Below are 23638 nucleotides of genomic sequence, written 5' to 3' on the forward strand. Positions count from 1 at the left end.
TCCTTGTTCTACTTTTCTTATGACATAAAACTTACACTTTTTGAGCAATGGGTCATTCTCGGAACTAGAGCACAGATTCTTAGAGCAAGATGTCACGCTTTTGTACTATACATATACAGGTTGTAGCATACTCGGGCATAGACTCCTATGAGTTGCTTCTAACCTCCCTTACACACACATGCACGAGGTTGAGTGGAACTAGCGGCATAAGGCTAGACTTTCTCACTCTCCTCCCTTACATGGATCACCTAGACAGACTCTAGGGGCTAGTTTTCCATGTCCTTTTCTCATGGATCACCTAGACAAGATCTGGGGGCGAGAAGTCCATGTTTTCTCTCTCACTATTCTTCTCATGGATCACCAATGTGTGTATTCATGCTTTTTCCTTTCTTTTCTTCTCTTTGCATTTTGTTTCTATTTACATCCTTCATCTTGTGTTAGAGAGCTCTCAAATCCTCGCACTCTTTGTTGTGTTGGAATTGAGGTTTAGTCCTCTTTCTTACCAAATGATTCTCCATTAGTTTTTTGATCTCATATCAAATCTTCTTGTGAGCATTTGTCATCAATATTCTTTAACAATTCGAAGTGGTAAACATGATACCCTGTTTCAACTCACTAAAATTAGCAAGCCGAAACAGGGGGGGGCATATAGCTACCCTTGAATTTTCATCACCTTCCTTAGTAAGCATTAGGTGATTTTGTGATCTAACGTGTGTTTTGTAGGGTGCGGTTCCTAACTGTGTACTGCAGATACTGCTGGGGGCTTCGTTCGACAAACCTATGGATATATCCTTTTTCAAATAATGTTTACTTTTCTGTACTTTAGCTTGCATATGCACGTAGTGTTCATATGGCCGCTAAAGTGGGGGCTAAATGTAGCGTCGTAAATTGTACGCACTTGCTAGGGTGGTACAATTTCACACCTAGTTTAGCACCCGCCTTGGCGCATTTTGCATTCTGCATTGCATTTTCCCTTTAGCACTTAATTAATTAAATTAATTAGGTCTAAGGTTCTATTTTATCATCTCCCACATCATAAAGTTGGGCCCTTTCATTAAAGTGTGCCCTTTTCATTTTATTCCTCCTATACATCATTTAATCAAAAACCCTAATTAGGTCCTATTTTGAACTTGGGGGCTTGGTTTCGAGGGTCAAAACATCTCGAAATCACCTGTAACTTCGGGATTCTCTCTAAAATCATCATATCCGACGGCCCTGAAAATTTGGTGAAAAGTTGTCGGGACCATGGCGCCCGGAGTGCACATGGTCCCGGACATTTTTCCCGAAATTTTAGGAGCGCGATCCAATCATAAAATAAAGCTTAACCCCAAGAAATTGGCGGGATATTCAATCTCTAGGTCGGCCAAAAGTTGGAATTAAGACCTAGGGTTTCATATATAAGAGCTCTCTTTCTTCATTTGAAAGGATCGGAATTTTGGCTTTGGAGGACCTTCTATGCAGCGAAAGAGCAGATCTTTGAAGACTTCAATAACATTCAACATCCATCCATCAAGCATTCATCAATTTCATTCATTTAGGGCTTGGGAGACATTGAAGAACAATAGGAGATTACCGACTGAAGATTGGTTTGTACTCCTCCCTTAAGGGTTGGGTATGATTTCATGTTGTTTTCATGTCTTTGCATAAGCTTCAATATATCCTTTGTTCATGCTTTAGATCACTTTGCATCTTGATTTAGAGCATTTACATTATCATTTACAAGCAATTAGGGTTTACTTTCTAGGTTGCTCTAGTTTGCTTTCTTGCATTTAAGGACCTTGCACACACACTAGGTCTGCACACACAATACATTTTACAATACAACTTGGCTATTCGTGGAGGTGGAAATCACCGAAGCGGGGGTTTGACTAAGGCAAAACCCTATATAGCCGCCCATACCCTTTTCAGATATAAGTGCAGGTTTCGGGACTCGGACGACGCCGCAGGTGACAGATCCGGGAAAAGCAGGTCAAGATAGCACTCCACACCAAATTGCAGAGCAAAAGACTAGGACAGGGGCGTGGGGCGCCCTGGTCCTGCCAGGACAGGGGCGCTGGGCGCCCTGGTCCCTGGGACAGGGGCGCTGGGCGCCCTGGTCCTCCTGACAGACAACATTTCCAGCATTTTTGACAGCTTTTCCAGAGTGCAAAACAGCAGTTTCCGGAGCAGTTTCAGGGGTAGAATCAGGACAGTGGCGCCCGCGCCCCCGTCCCGAACATTTTCAGTCAGATTTTAACTCCGGGTACGCATTTGCATTCTTGTCTTGTCCTTGTGTTTACAGCTTTCCATTGTTTAAGTTCAATTCTGCAATCTTGTTATTAGTTCATACTTGCACTTTGGGGTTAGGGATTGAACTTGCATCATTCTATCTTTCAATTACAACAAAGGAATAGAAATCCTAATAGGTAGCCCGTGGCTCTCTCTTCCACAAAAAGAAGTAGCCAATTGTGTGATACCTCTAGGCTCTTTCGTATTCCACAAGTGTGTGGTTGAAAGTGAGATTAGGGCATGTTTGCTTAGTGTCACTTTTTCTCCCACACAACAGCCTATAAACATGAATTAAGATTAGCATGCCACATAGCATCATATAAACAACAAAACCAACATAAACTTGTAATCATTGCATCATGATCATACATAACAACATCATATACATCAAGTTTAATATCAAAATGATAAAATATTCAAGTATCATTGTTTCAACTTTCAACAATTTAAAGTTTGATCATCAAATGGATTCTCTAATTCGGCATCCTCATTCTCCTCCTCCTCATCATTGACATTGACATTAGATGAATCAATGCCAATGCCAATGACACTTGCACTTGCACTTTAAGTTTGCTCGCTATCTGAGTCATCAAATGCAACAAGCTGAGAAGTGAAATCATCCAAATCAGTATGTTTTGGCTCCATATCCCACATCTTCGTTTCCCCTTGCTTGTAGTCATGTTGCTTGTGTGAAATGAGCCAAGTTAATGTCTTAAAACTCACTTTTAGGGTCGTATTTTAATTTTTTATGTGGTGGAATTCAAAAAAAATTAAATTTTGCAAAAAAAAAATCCATTTTTGGGTTGTCAGACCCATGGGTTCGACCTAGGTCCTCTTGGGTTCGACTTGGGTCCTCTTGGGTTCGCCCTGGTTCGAACCAGGCTTGTGAATCACGAACCCTGTCCGAACCACAAGTGAACCGGACCCGAACCCCAAACCAAGACCGAACCGGACCAGTACCAGGGGTCTAGGGGGCCGAACCCGGTAACTCAGATTTCAGGAAAGAATTCCAAACTTAGCCAAAATTTTGATCATTTGCCTACTCTTCAACTTTTCTAGATTTAGAACTGGATATTCAAGAACATTATGCCATCAATGCTTTGCCAGTTGCCAGAGATAGACTTTCCAAATATAAACTTACTAAAAATAGTAAGTTCTTCCAAACACCCAAGGAGGGCAAATCGGGACATAGTGACACTTACTAAAAATAGACATTGCTAAAAATAGTAAGTTTGTTTAAATGCAAAATTAGGCCAATCCGGGCCACAGTGCAACTTACTAAAAATAGTTAGTTCTTAGAATTCGCTCAAACTCCATTGGTAGCGTCCTTGAAGGGCTCTCATTTCAATGCTTCGCTCAAATTTCACAAAGCCCTAGGCTACTGACCTCATTTTTAAGTTTGAAGGATAAAAACCCTATAATAGACAATACATGCTCTCAGACTTAGCCAAAATCATCTTCATTCATCCAAACACTGAATTCCTTGATCTGGAGCGCATTTCACCCTTGGGGAGGAATTTTTTCCAGACTCAGCCAAATTTTGGCTATTTCTCTTTCATTTCTTCATATTAGGTCTCAAGGTTATCTTGACACTTAGCCAAATATCCATCATTCCATTCCTCTACCTGTGCATTCTTTGTTTTATCATTGCAATATCTTCCTTGGATGATGATATCATCCACTCAACAATTTCCTCTTCTCAACATCCAAAGTCTTTCTCCCCGCAATGTACCTGAAAAAGACAAGGAAACGTTGTGAAGTACAAATTTCAATCTAGTTCATAGTTAGCAAAATGCAAAGTTCAAAGGATAAAACAATAAGCACAATGCATTTCTCCATACATCAAAACTGTAATTCTCGACTTGATGACAATATTAAGACTGTATCCTGTCTAGGCTGTATATTCCTTAAGAATCCATTCCCTACTTAGTCATTTCATTACTTCCAAAGGCCAGAATCCAGATCAAAAAGACCTCATAACTCATTCCTTAGGGTTGGGAGATGACATTGACCACAAAAGGCTTGGTCTATTCAGCAAAAAGAGGGGGTTCCCATTTGCAATGGGGCGATGTGTGAAAACATCACAACATGTAGATCTGAACCTTTCTTCAGCCCTAATAGGTGGTGTTCAATCTTGCCAGCACCCACCATGTAATCCACTTTGATTCAGGCCTACCATTTGATGCCTGGTTTCAAATGTAACCAGATCTGTTGATGGAGCTAGACCCATGTTAATCAGAAACTGGTTATTAGAACTTGACTCAGCTGTTATGATTGGATTATAGCTATAATATTAAAATATTTAATATTATTATTAGTGTTAAAAAACACTGTTGTCACTTGAATTCGCTAATTTCAGACTGCTGAAATGTTGGGGACATGACACTTGACAGTTACATGCACTCTGCCCAAACCTGCAGCTCTGGAGTTCCCTATGGAAACCCCTCGTTTGTTTATCTTGACTTGCCTTGGGAATATAAATCCAAGATATCTGTAATGCCAAAATCCAAAGAATTACTGCTTTCCATCTTTTGTTTCTTTTTGCTTTTAAAATTAGTTTAAAAAGTAACTTGTTTCTTTAAGAGATTTTTATACTTTTTGAAAATTATTGGAGTTGTAACCTGATATTGTTATACCTTCATGCAGGAATGGATGTTGTGACAGCTATAGCAGCTATTCCTACCTACAAGCCTGGTGAGCGCATCCGACAATTTAATGATTTGGCTGAATTTCTAGGGGATGAGAGAGCTCAAAATGCTCGTAATATATGGAACCGTCCTCTTAAGAATATCTTCATAAGTTCCAGTGGGGAACTGAGAGTTGCAAAGCCATCTCTTGCACCAAGTTTACCATGACTGTCAAATGGAATGGTATCTGGACTGTCAAGGACATGCATTTTGCCGAGTCTAGTCACATGTTCAGGTCTGTCAGCTATGAATAAATCTGGTGTGCCATCAGTGTGGTTGTACCCAGATAGATACCCTGCTGAGAAAAATGGAGACACTATACTTTGGTGAGATCTCATCGGGTTCTTTTCATTGGTAAATTCTGATAGTAAATTTGATTTTCATATTAACATTCATTATGCTTCTTAGACATTGTTTTGGTATTTTCTTATAGGCTTAATTGTTGTAGTTCTTCTTTCTCCATTGTTTCTAATCTTTCCAGTTACTTGTACTGTTAAGAGTTTTTGTAATAATAGTTTGTTAGAAGAGAAGTGAAGCAATGTGGGGCACTTTTCCCTGCTCTCATTTCCAGCTGACATGCTTGATTTTTAGAGACTGTTGATGGCTTGCTGCACTCAGAAAAGCATCCTCAGAAAGATGTGTTCCGGGTAAGAATTATTTTCTCTCCCACCTATAAGTAATAACAAGGTCACATTATCTCACAGCCACAGCCTCAAATAAGCAAAAAATGCTTCTTCTAACACCCCCAATAGTATTGCTATTAACCAATGCTTAAATTACCCCGAGTTTGTCCTGCAGAAAAAAAATTGCATGCACCTGCAATTAAGCTGCATTTTCTGTTGTCCATGTGGATCAGATTTGAGTATGTCTATCGTTTTTGAAGATAGACGTTATAAATTTTATTTATTTATATGTAAAGCTTTTGTTTGTAATTCTGCAAGATATTCTTTGATTCTGTATAATTTAAATCCTTAATCAAATGCAACTGCTTATTCAAGTCCATGTAACTTAGTAAATGGCAAAAGAAAGGAAGTTAAAGTTCCAAGGGAATGCAATGTTTGGATACATGAATGTACTTAAGTGGAAGAGAAATTGCTTTTTTGAGGCAAGATTCTTGTTGAATTACCTTTATAATGCTGGATTTCATCATTGCCTTTGCCAAGCAATATGAACTTCTATTTTTGAAGCCAGAATATTGACATAGGTGTATAACATCAAAGATGGGAGTACCATGTACTTAAAATTCTTTACATTGAAGCAATGTAAGTAAAGTGGTATAAAAGGGACTTACATGGAGAGCTTGGTATGCTGAGAGTTTTCTGGCATCATTTCGTCTATAGTTTCTCGTTTCTTTGTGGTTATCCAGTTCTTTGCATGTCAAGAGAGGGAAGTTATTCAAATATTTGGGATCGTCTTGTTGGAGCTTCCTTATGAAATCTTGTGTTTCCTGATTATGATATACTACAAACTCAGATTGGAAGATTTTCTTTATCTCTCTCTGTATTTTTAATTTTTGGCATTGATCCAGGTTTATATCTGAAACTTATAAAGAAGTAAACTTATCATATATTTGTGATTCTTATTGAATATTTCCATTCCATTGCTTGCTATTGGGATGTGAATCTTAAACTCAACTTTCATCATTGATGGCATAAGTGTGTTTAGCTGTGCTGTTTTAACAGTTTATTCCTCTCATTCTTTTGGCAGTCTATGGACTGCCATTCTCTAATGTATTTTTTTCCCTACATTGATTCAATATTAAAAAAAACTTTCTTCATCTCTTATTAGATTTCATAATTCCCTAATGCTATAATAAACCCAAATGTACTAGGAGGCCTGTATTAACAATTGTGCCAAATTCGTTGCATAAATATGCAATACTAATAGATCTATTTTTATATATGTTACATGGTGTTTCTAGGGCAGGGATTGGTTTTGGGGGGACAACACGAAATATAAGGATTCATTTTTGGAGATGACTGGGGATGAGAGGTTTTTTTAAGATGACAAGGACGACAATTAAGAAAATAAGAATTTTTTCAATATACAAGAAATTTCAACTGTTCATATAATAAGTGTTGGCCATATAGCTGAGCATTCAGTCTATCAAACCTTGGTGGAAAGATTGGCATTGGTATCCCAACACATGCCTTTTTGCAATTATAAGCCCAAGTTGGGTTACCACTGGCTCATGCCTCATTTGCCTATGGTCCCGGCTTTGAATCTTCAGTGGTATTTGCAGTCGCTGCAGCACATATGGCCTCGCAGATTTCAAACTATTTGGTCCAGCATTGTTGAACCTAAGCTCACTCGCTTTGCTTGGTGTGTTGTTTTTCAAGGCTTGTCGTTGGGAGCTCGGCTACGACACTTGGGAGTTCCTAACCCTCACTGCCTATTTTGTGGTCAACTAGAATCTTTCACTCACCTTTTCTGGTTTTGCTGTCGAGCTCAACATTTGTGGAATTGGATTCATGATTTTTTTAAGTCTTTTCGGCCTAAGCCTTTCACTTGGCATATGGCTCTTCTAGGGGACGCCCCTCAGATTCCCTTTGAATTCACACAGATTTGGCATGCTTTCAAGGTGGAAATCCTCTTCACATTATGGAAGAATAGAAATGTTGTTTTATTTTCTCACAACTCTATTGATATTCATGTTTCGCTTTTTACTAAAGCGTGTATTTGTCCTAATGTGATGCTTCAGATTCAAGTGGAAGCCAACAAGGTTGCACTCAAGGTGGCCCACTTGAAAGTGCTCCTGAATCATTGGGGAAATGCCTCTTGTATGGTGGCACGAGGGCCTTCAGATCCTTCTGCCTCTTGTGACCGCTCTCCACCCCATGACTATTCTCCGCCCCGGGGCCGGCTACAACTTCTTGTTCATAGCCCTCACAGGCCCAATTTCCTCGCCACTAGTTCGGTGGTGGTAGCAACTTCAATCGGCGCCACTCAACCTCTCTGCCATGTGGTGGCTCTGCCTTTGGGTGGGGTACGAGGGGGTGTTGACTTTTCTGTTCATGATGGTTCTGGCTGACTGGATATCGGCAAAGATAATACTAGGCTTTACTCTTCCAAAAAGTTCTCGTGGCTTGCTTTGGCTATTTCCCCGGCCAAGAAGGAGGATAATGAAGAGACAACTACTGATGAAGGGTGGTCCCTCTCGAACAACCATCCAGACCCTACTGATGTATGGGGTCCCAAGGATGATCGTGATCCACTACCGCCTCCTACTGCCAATGCTTTAGCGACTTAGTGGTTTGTTTTTAGCTGTTTTTGTTTTTTTGATGTTTTAGTGCTATGTTTGAGCGTTGCCTGTGTTTTTTTAATGTTTTAGTGCTATTTCCAAGCATTGCCCGTATGACTCCTGAGGGGTGATCTTGCATCCCCCTACCTTTTTTTTGGATAGTGTACTTTTATTTAAATTTTAATGGAAATGTCTATTCATTAAAAAAAAAAAAGAAGGTTTTGGTCATATTTAGCCAATAGGCTATTAGGGTGCAGTCCCATGAGGGGGCTTGAGCTTCTATTTTTTTTGGAAGAGGAGGTTCCATGAAGAAAAAAAAAATTGCTACATTGATTATTTGGAATTTTTTCCTAAAAAGTAGAAGCTCCTATTTTTTAGGCTTGCATATTTGAGCGAGTGAAAATGGGTGGGGCTGGAAATTGCCCCACTAGCTTAGGGATGTTATGTGCCACTTGTCAAACATTTAAGTTTAGATTTCCATTAAAAATATGTTTTTGGAGAGAAAATGATTTTTTTAACTTGTTTTTATCATTGCACATAGTATAGGAGACAAAGGTATTATATTCATGAGACCACTAGCTTCCATAAATTTTGGAGCTTAAATTTTTAAGCTAAACTCCACTACAAAATTCATAGGACCAACAACTTTAAAATTTCCCTTAAAAATCTCAGCAACTCCAACTCTATTTTTTAGGAAGCGCCTGTCCATGGAACCCATCCTTATAGGTGGGACATAGCGATATCTCTTTTTTTTTCACCCACCACTTGAAAAAAGAATATTATTTCCTAGTATTTTTTTAATCCTACATCACATTGTATAGTATGTATAGAAATATAATTTAATTTTTTATGATAAAAGTGTGTTACATAAAAAAATTTAGGGTAAGATTTTTTTTTGTTTTAATTTTATATACAGTGACTTTAAAAAATTGTAAAGCATAAAGATTTATAATAACAAAATTTAAAAATATGGTCATATAGGCATTATTTACATTGGATTTTAAAATTTTAATGATAATTTATAATAATACCAACACAATTTTAATGATACTTATTGATACCTTCTACCTTAGGTATTCTCAACTTTACATATCAATATTACAATATATATTTTTCATTTAAAAAAAAATCTAACATATTTTATGTAAACTATTTATTTAACACATTTCTTTCTATTCATTGGAAATATAAAATTTGATTTAGAATATACAATTTAATAAAAAAAATGTTAACTATTGAATTTAATTTAAAATGTAGAGTTAAAAATAAAATGTCATACCTAATGTAAAAATTTAAAATCTAATATATACTATAAGATTAAAAGTCACACAAAAATGATTATAATAATGTTTTATTATTTTTAGTTTTTAATGATTCAGAAAAAGGACAATAAATTTAAAAAATAAAATGCTAAATATGAAATTGAATTTTGATATGAAATATAAATTAGAAATGTTAAATCTTAGAATAAAAAATGTAGATTTCAATTAAAATATAATATAATTCAAAATTGTATGGTATAATTTAGAAAAGAAAAATACAAAACCTCAATAAGAATTTAATATAAATAAAAACAAGAACATCACTCATTAGTTTTTTAGTAAAAAAATTTAATTATTAAAATTTAATTTTATTCAATTTATTATAAGAATTTTAAATTAAATGCATGAAATTTTTTGGTGAATGTACACTACTTCCACAAAATTGACTTATGTTTTAGTAATCATTTTTATTTCCATTTCTATCCAATTGGTGGTGGACTTACCAATTCATTTTATTTGTAGGAGGTTACAATGATTATGCTAAAAGTTATTCTTTGAGTTACAAATTTTAAGAAGATTTTTTTTTAAATTATTTATATAATTTATAATTTAGAAATATCAATAGAAAAAAAATTATATTATTAAAAGTTGAAATATATTAAATAATAATAAAAAGCTGCAAATTTGTAATTTTCCCTTATAGTATTAGTTTATATAGAATATTACTCAATCTAATATTTGTGTCTTTTCAATTTTTCGGGGGGAAAAAAGAAATACTTGACATGATAAAAATACATCCTCAATTAAATTAGTTATGTAGTCTTACATATATGGTGTTTTGAAATTTGTATAGGATCAATTTTCTACTATTCAAAGAAACAAATAAAATATAATTAGTACTGACGTTCACACGGTAGCTTACATGCAATATAATTTTGCAGGCACATTCAAACTCCTTAAACTATGGCTACATTATTAATGGTAAATGCTATCATACTTATGTATGATGGAATTTTGAGCATGGATTGTAATGTCCAAATATTTGCTATCTTGAACTTTGGACATGGACCTAACTAGAACAATTAATATAAAGTAGACATATTTGATGGAGTGCACATACACAATTACAATTGAAACAATACTACACCTAATAGAATATACATAACACACTCAAAATGTCATTTTGTAGGAATCAATACCAAATGATGGCAAGGTCATCTTCAAAAGGCGAACATCAAAAACAAATATGACATATCAATGAACAAAGATCAAATCTATTCACTGTAATCTATTTCATACATTAATTATTTCCTTGCATTGTAAAAAGTACTATGTGCAATGAAGGATCCTAGGAGACTTATGAGCAACCTCAACTATTGATTTATGTTTATTATGGTATACTACAAATTATTATCATTATTAAATCCAATTCTCACATTCTTTGATTTGTACCATCCAATATATTATTTAACGCATTTTACTATTGCCATAACCATTGCACCTCTTTCTAGTGCAAGTGCTAGTCATTATCATAGTTTAAAAATTTGGAGACTTCCAAGTTCTTGTGAGACAAATCCCTAGCCGAGTTACTTGTGAGTCACTTTGGCTATGATTTTTTTTAAATTTCTCGACAAGTTTCTCAAGATTAACTTGTCCATTGATGAAAATGATTGTCTACAACTCTAGGAAAGCATAAATTGCTTAAATTTTTTGTTCTTTAGTCTTCTATCTCTCACTCTTTCAATGTATTAACAACATTTAGTGTATTTTCACTTGTTTTCAATGGATTTTGCATGATTTGATGAGTTTTCTTTTAGCAGTACTTAAATGTTCATACTTGTGTTTTTTTTTTTTTAATATTTAGTTTAGTTCTTCCTTTTTATTGAAATATTATATTATTATTATTATTATTATATTTTGGTCATTTAGCTAGTTACTAAGGTTTACATTTGTTTTGTTTATGATGGGCTTTGGAACTCAATTATTTGTTTTTTTTTAATTAAATATAATGAGAGTTCATTACAAAGAGACAGATGTATCAATATGCCCCACTAATCAAAACATACATCATCATTGCTCCAAAATTGAATACTGTTGAACCCATCTACCCAACGGGTCACTAATCAAAACATAATAGATCATCAATTTTTGTATCATACGCATTGGGTTGGCCCCTTATCTCTATGTGGCTATGATTCAAGGTATTCAGGTCAAGAATTCGATGGGTCATAGCATACAATTGTGTATATAAGGGTTGGTGGTTACTAAGCGAGAGTATAAATCAATAGTCATCATTCTATCATCTATTAATAGTATATACTTAAAGCATGTAAACAATGACAGTGGTATATAAAAGGATCATGTTACCCATAAAGGACCTCGCCATCAGAAGAGTTGGAATCTCCAACAGAATCTACCCAAGCATTCCACCCTTGTTGGTCATCATTCCACATTAGAACCTTGCCCCACAAAATAGGATCAACATATGGACGAATGAAGGGTTCTGCTATTGGAATGTTTTGAATCTGTTCCTGTACATCCATGTTTCTCAACATATTGAGGTCTCTTATGAAGTTATCCAAACCGATATCAAAAGGGGGTCCATCCTTAGATGTCCTAGTCTAAGTGAATCCATGTGAGATCTCCCAAGTGAAGACTCTGGTTGAACCATCGTGCAAGAACCTCTCAAATTTCCTTCGAGCTAGCCTCATGGCCACAGTGACCTACAAATCAATATAATGAATAATTGGTCTCCTCAAAGACCCAGTAAGAGATCTATCCTTGCCACTAAACAAATTGTCATTCCTAAATTTCCAAATAAGCCATCATATTTCTATAGAAAGATCAGACCAAAAAATATTAGCATTTTTCTTAAGGCATTGGACAAAACCAATTACAACATCAGAAATCACAATATTAGTGCCAATACAAATACCAAAGATGTTCCACACTTCCCTGGCAAACATGCAATCAAAGAATATATGATTGACAGACTCAGGTATCCTGCAACAAGAAAAACTTTTGTGTTCCTCATTATGTTTACTGATGGGAAGCTTCTGAAGGATGAATTGCCAACAAAAATATCTTTTCTTAGGTTCAACAGATCTCGTCCAAAGGCCATCAAACACTTTATGCCAAAAGGTAAAATCAAGATTCGAGTTCTAGTAGGCATCAACATGGGAGCAGATAGAATCATCATCAACAAGAGTAGTGTATATAGACTTGGCTTTGGTGCTAGACAAAAGGGAACCATTCAGCCACCTAAAGAGGTTGAATCTGGAGTTATTAACAAGGCAGAATTTGGGAAGAGCAATGGGGGGTACAAGCCTCTCTAAGCATAGTGTAGGTCTTCCATTGTGAAATGAGCACATCATAATTCAACATGATATCATTCCATCTTAGAAGGTGTCCATCCCTAATTATATCAGAAAACTTCTTCAATCCTTTACCTGCTCATACCTTGGCTGAGAATCCCTGGAGCAAAGCAAGAGGTTTGTCCGTGTATTTTAAATTCCACCATATAGATCGTTCTCCACATACCTCCCCATTCTCCCAAATAATACCATTATGAGAGATATGACTTCTCACAACCTCCCAAGCCTTCCATATTGACCTGCAAATAGTAGATCCTGAGGGCCTAACATAAATGTTTCCAGCAATGATGTCACTTAGTGACATCCCTTTCCAAGTAGGGCTTTTTTTGGGAGTGGATTTAGCAAGATTATGCCATATTAGTACTTTCCAAGGTTCATTCCCTTGTAAGGCTTTAAATATCCATTTCATTGCAAGAGAAATACCTTGCCACCTTAGGTCCTTAAGACCCAGTCCACCTTTATTTTTGCTCTTAGTGCACCAATGTCACTTAACAACATGCTTTTTTTGCCTCCTTTCCCATTAGACCATAGGACTTCCCTAATCTGCCTTTGAATGTGACAAAACTGGTAATTATTGAAGAGCCAAGTTGATGAATAATAGATGTTATAGGATGAAATAATCTTTTGACATACCTGAACTCTCCTGACAAGAGAGAGGAAGTGCCTATTCCACTTCCTAAGCTTCTTATCTATCTTCTCTTTAATCCACTCCCACATAGCCTTCAAATTTGGTTCTATGGCAAAAGGTATTCCAAGATACCTCACCAGATGATTTGGACCACCCCACAAGAGAGAATGTTTGTTGCACCAAGTAGGAGGTTGTTATTCGGACCAGCCTAGCAGAACAATTTTAGGGAGCGAGACTCTACTTCCTGAGGCTTCACAGAATAGATCCAATTTGGCCATTAATGTATCAATATTTTTCTCATCCAACCTAGCAAGAATGACAGTGTCATCCGCAAACTGGATATTAGAGAGATCCTCGCCATTAGGGAGAATGATTCCATTAACCTTAGGGGAGGAAAGAGAGTCTCTCATTAGGTAGTATAGAGCGTTAACAACAATAACAAAGATGGTTGGTGCTAGCGAGCACCCTTGTCTAATGGATCTAGATAGGTCAAAGCTATCCGAATTACACCCATTTATCTCCACACATGTCATTGCATCCTTCATCAAGGTGTTCACCATCTTACAAAAATACTTAGGAAATACAATACTTTCCAACATCATATTCACAAATCTCCATTCTATTATGTCACATGCTTTCTCAAAATCTAACAACAACAGAGCAATATCCTGATTTGACTCCCTAGCAAAATGCATGGCTTCCTAAATGTAAGCAAATTTTCAAGAATATATCTTCCCTTAACAAATCCAATTTGAGTGGGGTTAATCACCTTGGGTAGGATGCCTTCCAATCTTTGTACTAAAGCCGACCAAAATTTTATAAGACATTTAGCAGTGTAATCGATCTCCAGTTCTTAATTAATGATCTATCACCATATTTAGGGATCATCTTAATAAGACTTGTATTAATTTCCTCTCCTAAGGAGCCCCTACCAATTGCCTCCTGATAAACCTTCAAAATATCCTCCCCAATCCATTCAATATAAGCCTTGTAGAATTCTACCAGAAGCCCAAAATAGCCTCCTTAATTTCTTCCTAAGATAGACCTCTATTTAACATCTCAACATCCTCTCTGCTAATTTTCCTTGGAGAAATACCTCTAATATACTCTGTAGCCCTTGCTTTTCTCAACTCATTATCTTATGAAGAAAACAACTTTTGACAGAACTCAGCAAATGCTTTAAAAATATTTGATTACTTTGAAATGGTATCGCCACCTTCCCGAATATTGTCAATATTTGCTCTAGCTTCCTTAGTTTTAAGCAGTTGGAAGAAATATCTAGAACACTTATCTCCATGTTCTAACCAATTTATTCTTGCTCCAGTTCTAGCTCCATGAATCCTCACATTTTGAATATTCTTGAATGTATTTTTGGCTTGACAAAGGATGCTCTGGGCATTAGAGCTGGATGGATTACTCTGTGGATTCTCTTCTGCTTTTTGAAGCTTAAGGTGAGCTATAGTTCCCTCCTTCCTAAAATCTTTAGCCATTTTCTTCCCTACTGTCTGAAATAAGATCCTCCAACTATGTACATTTTGATTCTAGCCCTTGATGGGGTTGTCATGCTTAATGATTAGCTTATTAAACTGCCTAATAGTAAGGATCACTTGTTTCAATTCACCTCCTTTTAACAGGCTAATGTTAAGAGAAAAAGCTTCTTTCTTAAAACTCTTCCTAGAGGGAAGAATACAGTGAGAGATCACAACTTGGATGGGATGGTGATCAGAAAGAGTGTAAGGGGTAACCCTCACACTAGATCCTCCACGGTCATTATTGATTCTAAAAAAGCCTTTATTGAAATAAAACATGTCTAGCCTATAGTATTCTCTTGTTACCTCACTGGCAATTACACCAAGTGAACCATATGCCTTGAGTGTCTTTCTTACAACCTACCAAGGAGTCTACAAGTCCGAGTTTACCAAGCATCCTATTCCAGAAGAACTTTTCTTCACCTTTGCACTCAAACTTTCTTCCTCCGACCTTATCCACAAGACTCTCCACCATGTTGAAGTCCCCCTCAAAGATTCAAGGAATATTATCCAACTCAAACATCCATCTCCAAAGCTCAATTCTATCCTTATAATTATTAGAAGCATACACAAATCAAATCCCAAACTCCAGCTCTTTATACTTCAAAATAACCCACACAGGCCTGTTACACGACGAACAACCCCACCTCGAGACATGCTTAGTCCACCTATTACTCAAAAGAATAAGCGCTCCACCTTTTCCTTTAACATGTTTAGTGGTGAAACTATTTGCTTCCCCCCAAATACATTTTAGATTAACATCAAGTCAGTAATCAACTGTATTGAGTTCTTGAAGGAGGATGTCAATGTTTTTGTACAACTTTAAAAATGGCTTCACAACATTTTCCTATCTGGGGTCTCCAAACCTCTTACATTCCAAGATGTGATATTCAATTTCCAAGAGAAATTTATGGGTTAATTTTCATAGGTGCCCTGAATTTATCATAGCATTTGGGCAACTAACCTTTAGGAGCCTTCAAATCTTTGGACATAGCGAAGGAGCCATTAGGTCTCCCCCTTTTCCTTTTGAATTCAAAAGCCTGATCAAAACCCAAGTGGGGGTTGTTTGTTAGTTTGCTATTACTCTTAAGTTTTTTGGATCCGTTCTTGTTTCTAGCCTTCCTAATCCCAACTTCTTACATAGCTTCCTCAACAATGTCATTTTTGGAACTCCCCTTGAAAGGGACAAGGGTCCACTTAATAGCCTTATCATTAACATCAACCCCAATATACCAACATCTTCCACCTCCATACTCTCATGGATTCCACAATCAGTAATAGAAGCAACACTCTTACAAGGCACTTCCCCACCACTATTGACTTTAATGCCAAAATTGAAGGAGGGGGGGGGGGGTGCGGGGCGAACAAAGTCATGGGGCGAATTATCTACAAGAAGGCAATCAAAGAAATCAAGATCCTTCTTGTTGGCAGCAGGGAAACAACAATGTAGGAAAACTGAGGATCTGTAGATCTGATCAAGAACAACAATAGCAAAGATGAACACCACATCAACAACACACATAACACATGGATTTTTGACGTGGAAAACCCGATTAAGGGAAAAACCACAACGGGAACCTACCCACAATATGATGATACTCTGCAGTAGTATGTGTAAATATTATAATGGGGAATTCACATGCATTTAGGCACATTGCCTAGAGTTCACTGCTCAAAAATTACAAAGGGCTACAACCCTGGGAAGGCTCACTGCCTTACAAAGATCAGACAAGAATCCAGATTACATGAATTGAAACAATAGCATCTCCAAATACCTGATCACAGTTTTGGTTAAGCACATTGTCTGCACAACAACACTTCTCTGCTTTTCTCCACTACCAAAAGATAAATTCACTTGTTTGTGTAGCGTCCTAAAATTGCGACACTTGCAATTTCGACTGCATTTGGGTCTTCACGATGGCGGCGCAATGTTGAACCTGAATGGAGACCCCGGAACCTGTTTACAACATCAAAAACTGCATATTTCTGCACCTTGGCCTGATCCTCCTTGCACCCTGCTGTCCTGGGAGGTGGGACCATGGCGCCCAGCGCCTTGGTCCTTCAGGACCATGGTACCTAGCGCCCTGGTCCCTCAGGACCATGGCACCCAGCACCCTGGTCCCTGGCCCTATTTTGGGCCCGGTCTCTTGTTGGGCATCGGGTCTTTAAGTTTGCAATTTGGAAAATAATGTTCCTAGGTCGGCCTAAGGTCGGAAAAATCAGTCTCCTAACCCTAATTGACAAGTATATAAACTACATTTCCTCTCCCAAAAATAGGGAAAAAGATATATGTGTGCATGAGGCGGAAGCGATATTCAAACATTCAAATATTCAAGCATTCAAGCATTCCTTCAAGCAATTGAGCATTCTAAGTCTCCATTCAAGGCTAAGTGTTGCATTCAAGACAAGGATTCAACCATTGAAGAGGAGATCACCTACAACATACAACATACAACATCATTACACCTTCGCATGTAAGAATACAAACATTCTTACAACAAGGTATCAGTACTTGATTACATTACAAACACTTACATTTACAGCATTCTCATTTCTTGGTTAATTCCAAAACCGGGGTTTGACCTGAAGGCAAACCCCTCATCCCTAACCCCCCAATCGTCCTCTCTTTTCTGTGTGTAGGTTGCAGGTATGCGACTGTAATTGAAGATCTGGAACCCTTGTGCAGAGACGAACAGATCCCTCTTCGTTTCACAGATTTTTCGGAGGACCGTGTGCACTCCGAGCGCCATCGTCCCGTCAACTTTCGCTCAAATTTGTAGGACAACATTGTCTCAACATTTTACTGCTAATTTCAAGTCCGTAGCTTCATCCCATGTCCCTATCTCCGTCTACAAGCGAATCTTTCTTACTTTACATGCATTCCTAGTTCAATCGTTCTATCTACATTCTTTACAAAAGAGGGTATCCTTGCTGTCACAACCCTTGAAACTCATTTAGAATCCAGTCTTGCATTGTGTGGGATTGGATCTTGTGGGTTTCAACCCCTCTTTTGAATGTAAAGTCTCTCCCAAGTGAAAACCGTCAACCCTAGTGACCTCCTTTCTCTCTCCATGGAGTGGGGGAACACCTAGGGTTCAATTTTCTGCTTTACAGTTTGCTTATACAATACTCTCTCATATCATAGATACACTCACAAACACTCATCTTACATGATTACAACACTTATTTATACAAATCATCAGCCTTAACCTTAAGGTTGAGTCAACACATAAGACTAATTACAAAATTACATCACACGATACATAAATCTATAACCGGACCAATACAATGTCAACAAAGACATAACATGGACCCAAATCAAATCCTCGAACACGCAACACCACCAAATAATTCACCAAGATCATCTACAACATGCTAAACCACTGAATATGTCGCATAACACGAAGAATACCACCAGACCAATAAAGTCTTCAATAATGCACACCACGATCAATGCAGACCACCAAAACGCATAGCACATAATTAGAGAACACCAACAAGAAATGTGAATTCCATCGCAATAACTACAATAACTCGGATAACAAGAATCATCATCATTCCATTACCGGAGTTCAAGAACACTAACTGACAAACTAAAAGATACACTTGTGAAGTTCCAAATCACGAACCATCGGATCTGAGGACACATGAATGTCCCAATCACTCTCCAAAATCCGCAACTCAAGATATAATCATTCTGAAGCAATTTGGATCAAATACCATAGCTTTGCAATACAAACCAACAGAAAAATCAACCATCACACCAGATCACATAACTCGATCAAATCACCTTCCAGAATATTGAAATTCATACTAAATCAACTAGAGATAAGTATCTCAAAACCCATTAATCCGCATCAACAAATCTGCAATAGATCACCCAAACCAACTCTCTGTAACAAAGCAATTCTCTGCAACATAGGAATATGTTGACATCAATGACAACAACACATTCCAACAACTCTAATATCCAACAATCTCCCCCTTTGGCATTGATGGCAACATATGAATATGAAAAACAATCAATACAAAGAAAGAAATTGACTCCAACAATCTCCCTCAAAATCACAAGGATCAACTCCCCCTTTGACAAACAACTCAAAATACTTAAGGGTTTTTTACATGCATCTCTCCCCCCTTTAACAACAATGTCAAAGACACATACAAATCATTATTCTCTCTCCCTTATAAATAATCTCTCCCCTTTAGAAAGGCAATCTCTCCCCCTTTGAATAAACTCACACATTGATTACTCCCCTGGAGCAGCATCACCCACTCATCAATCTAGATATCATGATAAGACTATGAAGTCCATCGGATCGATGCAACTCAATGCATCTAGTTCACAACAGGAGGGGCAATCACCCCTAACTTCTCTCTCGGATATAAAAATGTCTTTGCAGACAAAGGCTTAGTGAAGATATCTGCAATCTGTTCCTTTGTAGGTACATACTCCAATCTGACTTCTTTCTCATTCACCTTCTCTCTCAACAAATGAAACTTGGTTGATATATGTTTTGTCTTAGAATGCAACATCGAATTCTTAGAAATATTGATAGCACTAGAATTGTCACAATATATAACAATAGGCTCATTATAAACAACTCTAATATCCTTCAGCATCTGCTAAATCCAAAGTACCTAAGTGCAGTTGCTAGCAACATCAATGTATTCAACTTATGCTGTAGATAAGGAAATAGCATCTTTCTTCTTGTTTGCCCAAGAAATCAACTTTTTCCCTAAAAAGAATGCTCCACTAGTAGTGCTCTTCCAGTCATCAACATCACCTGCCCAATCAGCATCAACATAGGCATTCAAAATGAAATCGTCATTCTTCAAATACCACAAACCATAATCAACTGTTCCCTTCAGATATCTGAATATCCTGTTCACAACAGTAAAATGACTTTCCTTAGGATCAACCTGAAATCTTGCAACAAGACATACAACATTAATAATGTTAGATCTAGTCCAAGTCAAATATAACAGTCCACCAATCATAGATCTATACAGGGTTTGGTTAGCCTTCGGAGATTCATCATCATTTGTCATCTTGCATCCAATCGCCATAGGAGTTCCCGATGAATACCAAGAGGGGGGGGTGAATTAGTATACCAAAAAATACTGAACTCAAACACTTTATCAGACTAGCAGTAAATTGGTATAACAGTTTAGCTAACAAACCGGTTAACACAAATGCAAACTAGACAACAAGGCATTCACCCACAGAAGCACAATCACCATAACACAAGAGATTTTGACGTGGAAACCCAAATGGGAAAAACCACAGTGAGATGAAACTCACAAGTAACTATCTGCAGGATAGTAACCAGACCGGTTAAGGTTAGTCTGGTTAAGGTCATACAATGTTATTTACCAGAACAAATCTTGTTAGGAATCTCAATCTCTGTTAGGAGATAAGTCCGATTAAAGACTACCTTGTGAGAGGATTTCAGATCCACGATTGTGAACAACCTTGTTAGAGGATTTACAAAGGCTTTGCCAGGCCTACCCGGTTAAGGGTATTCAGACTTGTCGAAGATGTGAGTAATCAACAAGTGAGTGATCTAAATACTAGCACAATATGCTTGGTTTGATCCTTGATAGCTCATTGTTAATGCATTTCAGCATTACTTCAGTCTTCAGAAACTCTACACTCTGTTACAACACACAGACTTGATCTTCTCTCCTAAGATCGCTCATTAAAAAAACTCATTAACCACCTAAAACCCTCACTTTTCCTAAAACCCTAGACATGATGTCCTTAAAAAGAATCTGATTTCATGTTGGTCCAATAGGATTACTGTAACGTCATAAATTGTACGCACTTGCTAAAGTAGTACAATTTAACACCTAGTTTAGCACCCGCCTTGGCGTAGTTGCATTTTGCATTTCATTTCCCCTTTAGCACTTAATTAATCGAATTAATTAGGTCTAAAGGTTCTATTTCACCATTTTCCACATCACAAAGTCGGGCCCTTTCATTAAAGCGTGCCCCTTTCATTTTATTCCTCCAATACATCACTTAATCAAAAACCCTAATTAGGCCCTATTCTGAGCTTGGGGGCTTGATTTCGGGGGTCAAAACATCTCGAAATCACATGTAACTTCGGGATTCTCTCTAAAATCATCATATTTGACGGCCCTGAAAATTTGGTGAAAAGTTGTCGGGACCGTGGTGCCCGGAGTGCACACGGTCCCGGACATTTTTCCCGAAATTTTAGGAGCGCGATCCAATCATAAAATAAAGCTTAACCCCAAGAAATTGGCGGGATATTCAATCTCTAGGTCGGCCAAAAGACGAAATTGCGACCTAGGGTTTCATACATAAGAGCTCTCTTTCTTCATTTGAAAGGATCGGATTTTTGTTTCCAGGAACCTCATATGCAGCGAAAGAGCAGATCTTTGAAGACTTCAACATCTTACAACATCCCTCTATCAAGCATTTATCAATTCCATTCATCCATTTAGGGCTTGGAAGACATTGAAGAACAATAGGAGATTACCGACTGAAGATTGGCTTGTACCTCTCCCTTGAGGGTTGGGTATGATTTCATGTTGTTTTCATGTCTTTGTATAAAGCTTCAATATATATCCTTCATTCATGCTTTAGATCACTTTGTATCTTGATTTAGAGCATTTACATTATCATTTACAAGCAATTAGGGTTTACTTTCTAGGTTGCTCTAGTTTGCTTTCTTGCATTTTAGGACCTTGCACACACACTAGGTCTGCACACACAATACATTTTACAAAACAACTTGGCTATTCGTAGAGGTGGAAATCACCAAAGTGGGGGTTTGACTAAGGCAAAACCCTATATAGCCGCCCATACCCCCTGTTTCAGATATAAGTGCAGGTTTCGGGACTCGGACGACGCCGCAGGATACAGATCCGGAGAGAACAGGTCGAGACAACACTCTGTATCAAATTGCAGAGCAGAAGATTGGGACAGGAGCGCTGGGCGCCCTGGTCCTACCAGGACAGGGGCGTTGGGCGCCCTGGTCCCTGGGACAGAGGCGCTGGGCGCCCTGGTCCTCCGGACAGACAGCTTTCAGACAGCTTCCCGACAGTGTTTCAGAGTGCAGAACGACAGTTTCCGGTGCAGTTTTCAGGACAGTGGCGCCCGTGCCCCCGTCCCGCACATTTTCAGTCCGATTTTGACTCCGGGTACACATCTGCATTCTTATTTCATCCTTGTATTTACAGCTTTCCATTGTTTAAGTTCAATTCTGTAATCTTGTTGTTAGCTCATACTTGCATTTTAGGGTTAAGAATTGAACTTGCATAATCTTACCTTTCCATTACAACAAAGGAATAGAAACCCTAATAGGTAGCCCGTGGCTCTCTCTTTCACAAAAAGAAGTAGCCAATTGTGCGATACCTCTAGGCTCTTTCGTATTCTGTAGTGTGTGACAAGAGGTAGGATTAGGGCATGATAACCTAGTCTCGCTTTTTCCCCCACACAATTACATTGCAAGTTCCTAGGTTCATTGTATCTAGACACATTTGGTAACACGACACAAAATCACCGTCAAAGTGTCAGTGGATGGTAACTCATCACAAAGATATACCGGTTGGTAACTCATCACAGAGTATTACCGGTTTAACTATGTAAAGCGGAAAATCGAACCCCAGGTGTTCCCCCACTCCAAGGAGAGAGAAAGGAGGTCACTAGGGTTGACGGTTTTCACTTAGGAGAGACTTTACATTCAAAAGAGGGGTTGAAACCCACAAGATCCAATCCCACACAATGCAAGACTGGATTCTAAATGAGTTTCAAGGGTGGAGACATCAAGGATACCCTCTTTTGTAAAGAATGTAGATAGAAGGATTGAACTAAGAATGTATGTAAAAGTAAGAAAAATTCGCTTGTAGACAGAGATAGGGACACGGGATGAAGCTACGGACCTGAAATTAGCAGTAAAATGTCGAGATGAAGCTGTCCTACAAATTTGAGCGAAAGTTGACGGGACGATGGCGCCCGGAGTGCACACGGTCCTCCAAAAAATCCGCGAAACGAAGGGGGATCTGTTCGTCTCTGCACAAGGATTCCAGATCTTCAATTACAGCCACGTACCTGCAACCTACACACAGAAAAGAGAGGACGATTGGGGGGTTAGGGATGAGGGGTTTGCCTTTAGGTCAAACCCTAGTTTTGGAATTAACCAAGAAATGAGAATGCTGTAAATGTAAATGTTTGTAATGTAATCAAGTACTGATACCTTGTTGTAAGAATGTTTGTATTCTTACATGCAAAGGTGTAATGATGTTGTATGTTGTATGTTGTAGATGATCCCCTGTTCAATGGTTGAATCCTTGTCTTGAATGCAACACCTAGCCTTGAATGGAGACTTAGAATGCTCAATTGCTTGAAGGAATGCTTGAATGCTTGAATGTTTGAATGTTTGAATGTTTGCCTAGCGCTTCCGCCTCTTGCACATATATGTTTTTTTCCTCTCTTTTTTGAGAGGGGAAATGTAGTTTATATATTTGTCAATTAGGGTTAGGAGACTGATTTTTCCGACCTTAGGCCGACCTAGGAGCATTATTTTCCAAATTGCAAACTTAAAGACCCGATGCTCAACAAGAGACCGGGCCCAATATAGGGCTAGGGACCAGGGCGCTGGGCGCCATGGTCCCACCTCC

General features: G+C 37.9%; 1 protein-coding gene across 2 annotated transcripts in view; it reads left to right on the forward strand.

Annotated features, from left to right (window-relative positions):
* Nucleotides 1–6563, forward strand: part of LOC131064349 (peptidyl-prolyl cis-trans isomerase CYP28, chloroplastic) — a 30026-nt gene extending 23463 nt beyond the window's left edge. The window contains exons 2-3 of one of the 2 annotated variants that reach the window (XR_009111242.2): nucleotides 4915–5281; nucleotides 5547–6563. Coding sequence is in view for 1 of the 2 variants with exons in the window: in XM_057998456.2 (XP_057854439.1) it covers nucleotides 4915–5123 (209 nt within the window). In the remaining variant the exon portion in view is untranslated. Of the gene's footprint in view, nucleotides 1–4914 lie in introns of both variants that reach the window. The other variant, XM_057998456.2, reaches the window with a different exon arrangement.
* The last annotated feature ends 17075 nt before the right edge of the window (nucleotides 6564–23638 follow it).

Source organism: Cryptomeria japonica, chromosome 9 (assembly GCF_030272615.1).
Source record: "Cryptomeria japonica chromosome 9, Sugi_1.0, whole genome shotgun sequence".
NCBI classification, from domain to species: domain Eukaryota; kingdom Viridiplantae; phylum Streptophyta; class Pinopsida; order Cupressales; family Cupressaceae; genus Cryptomeria; species Cryptomeria japonica.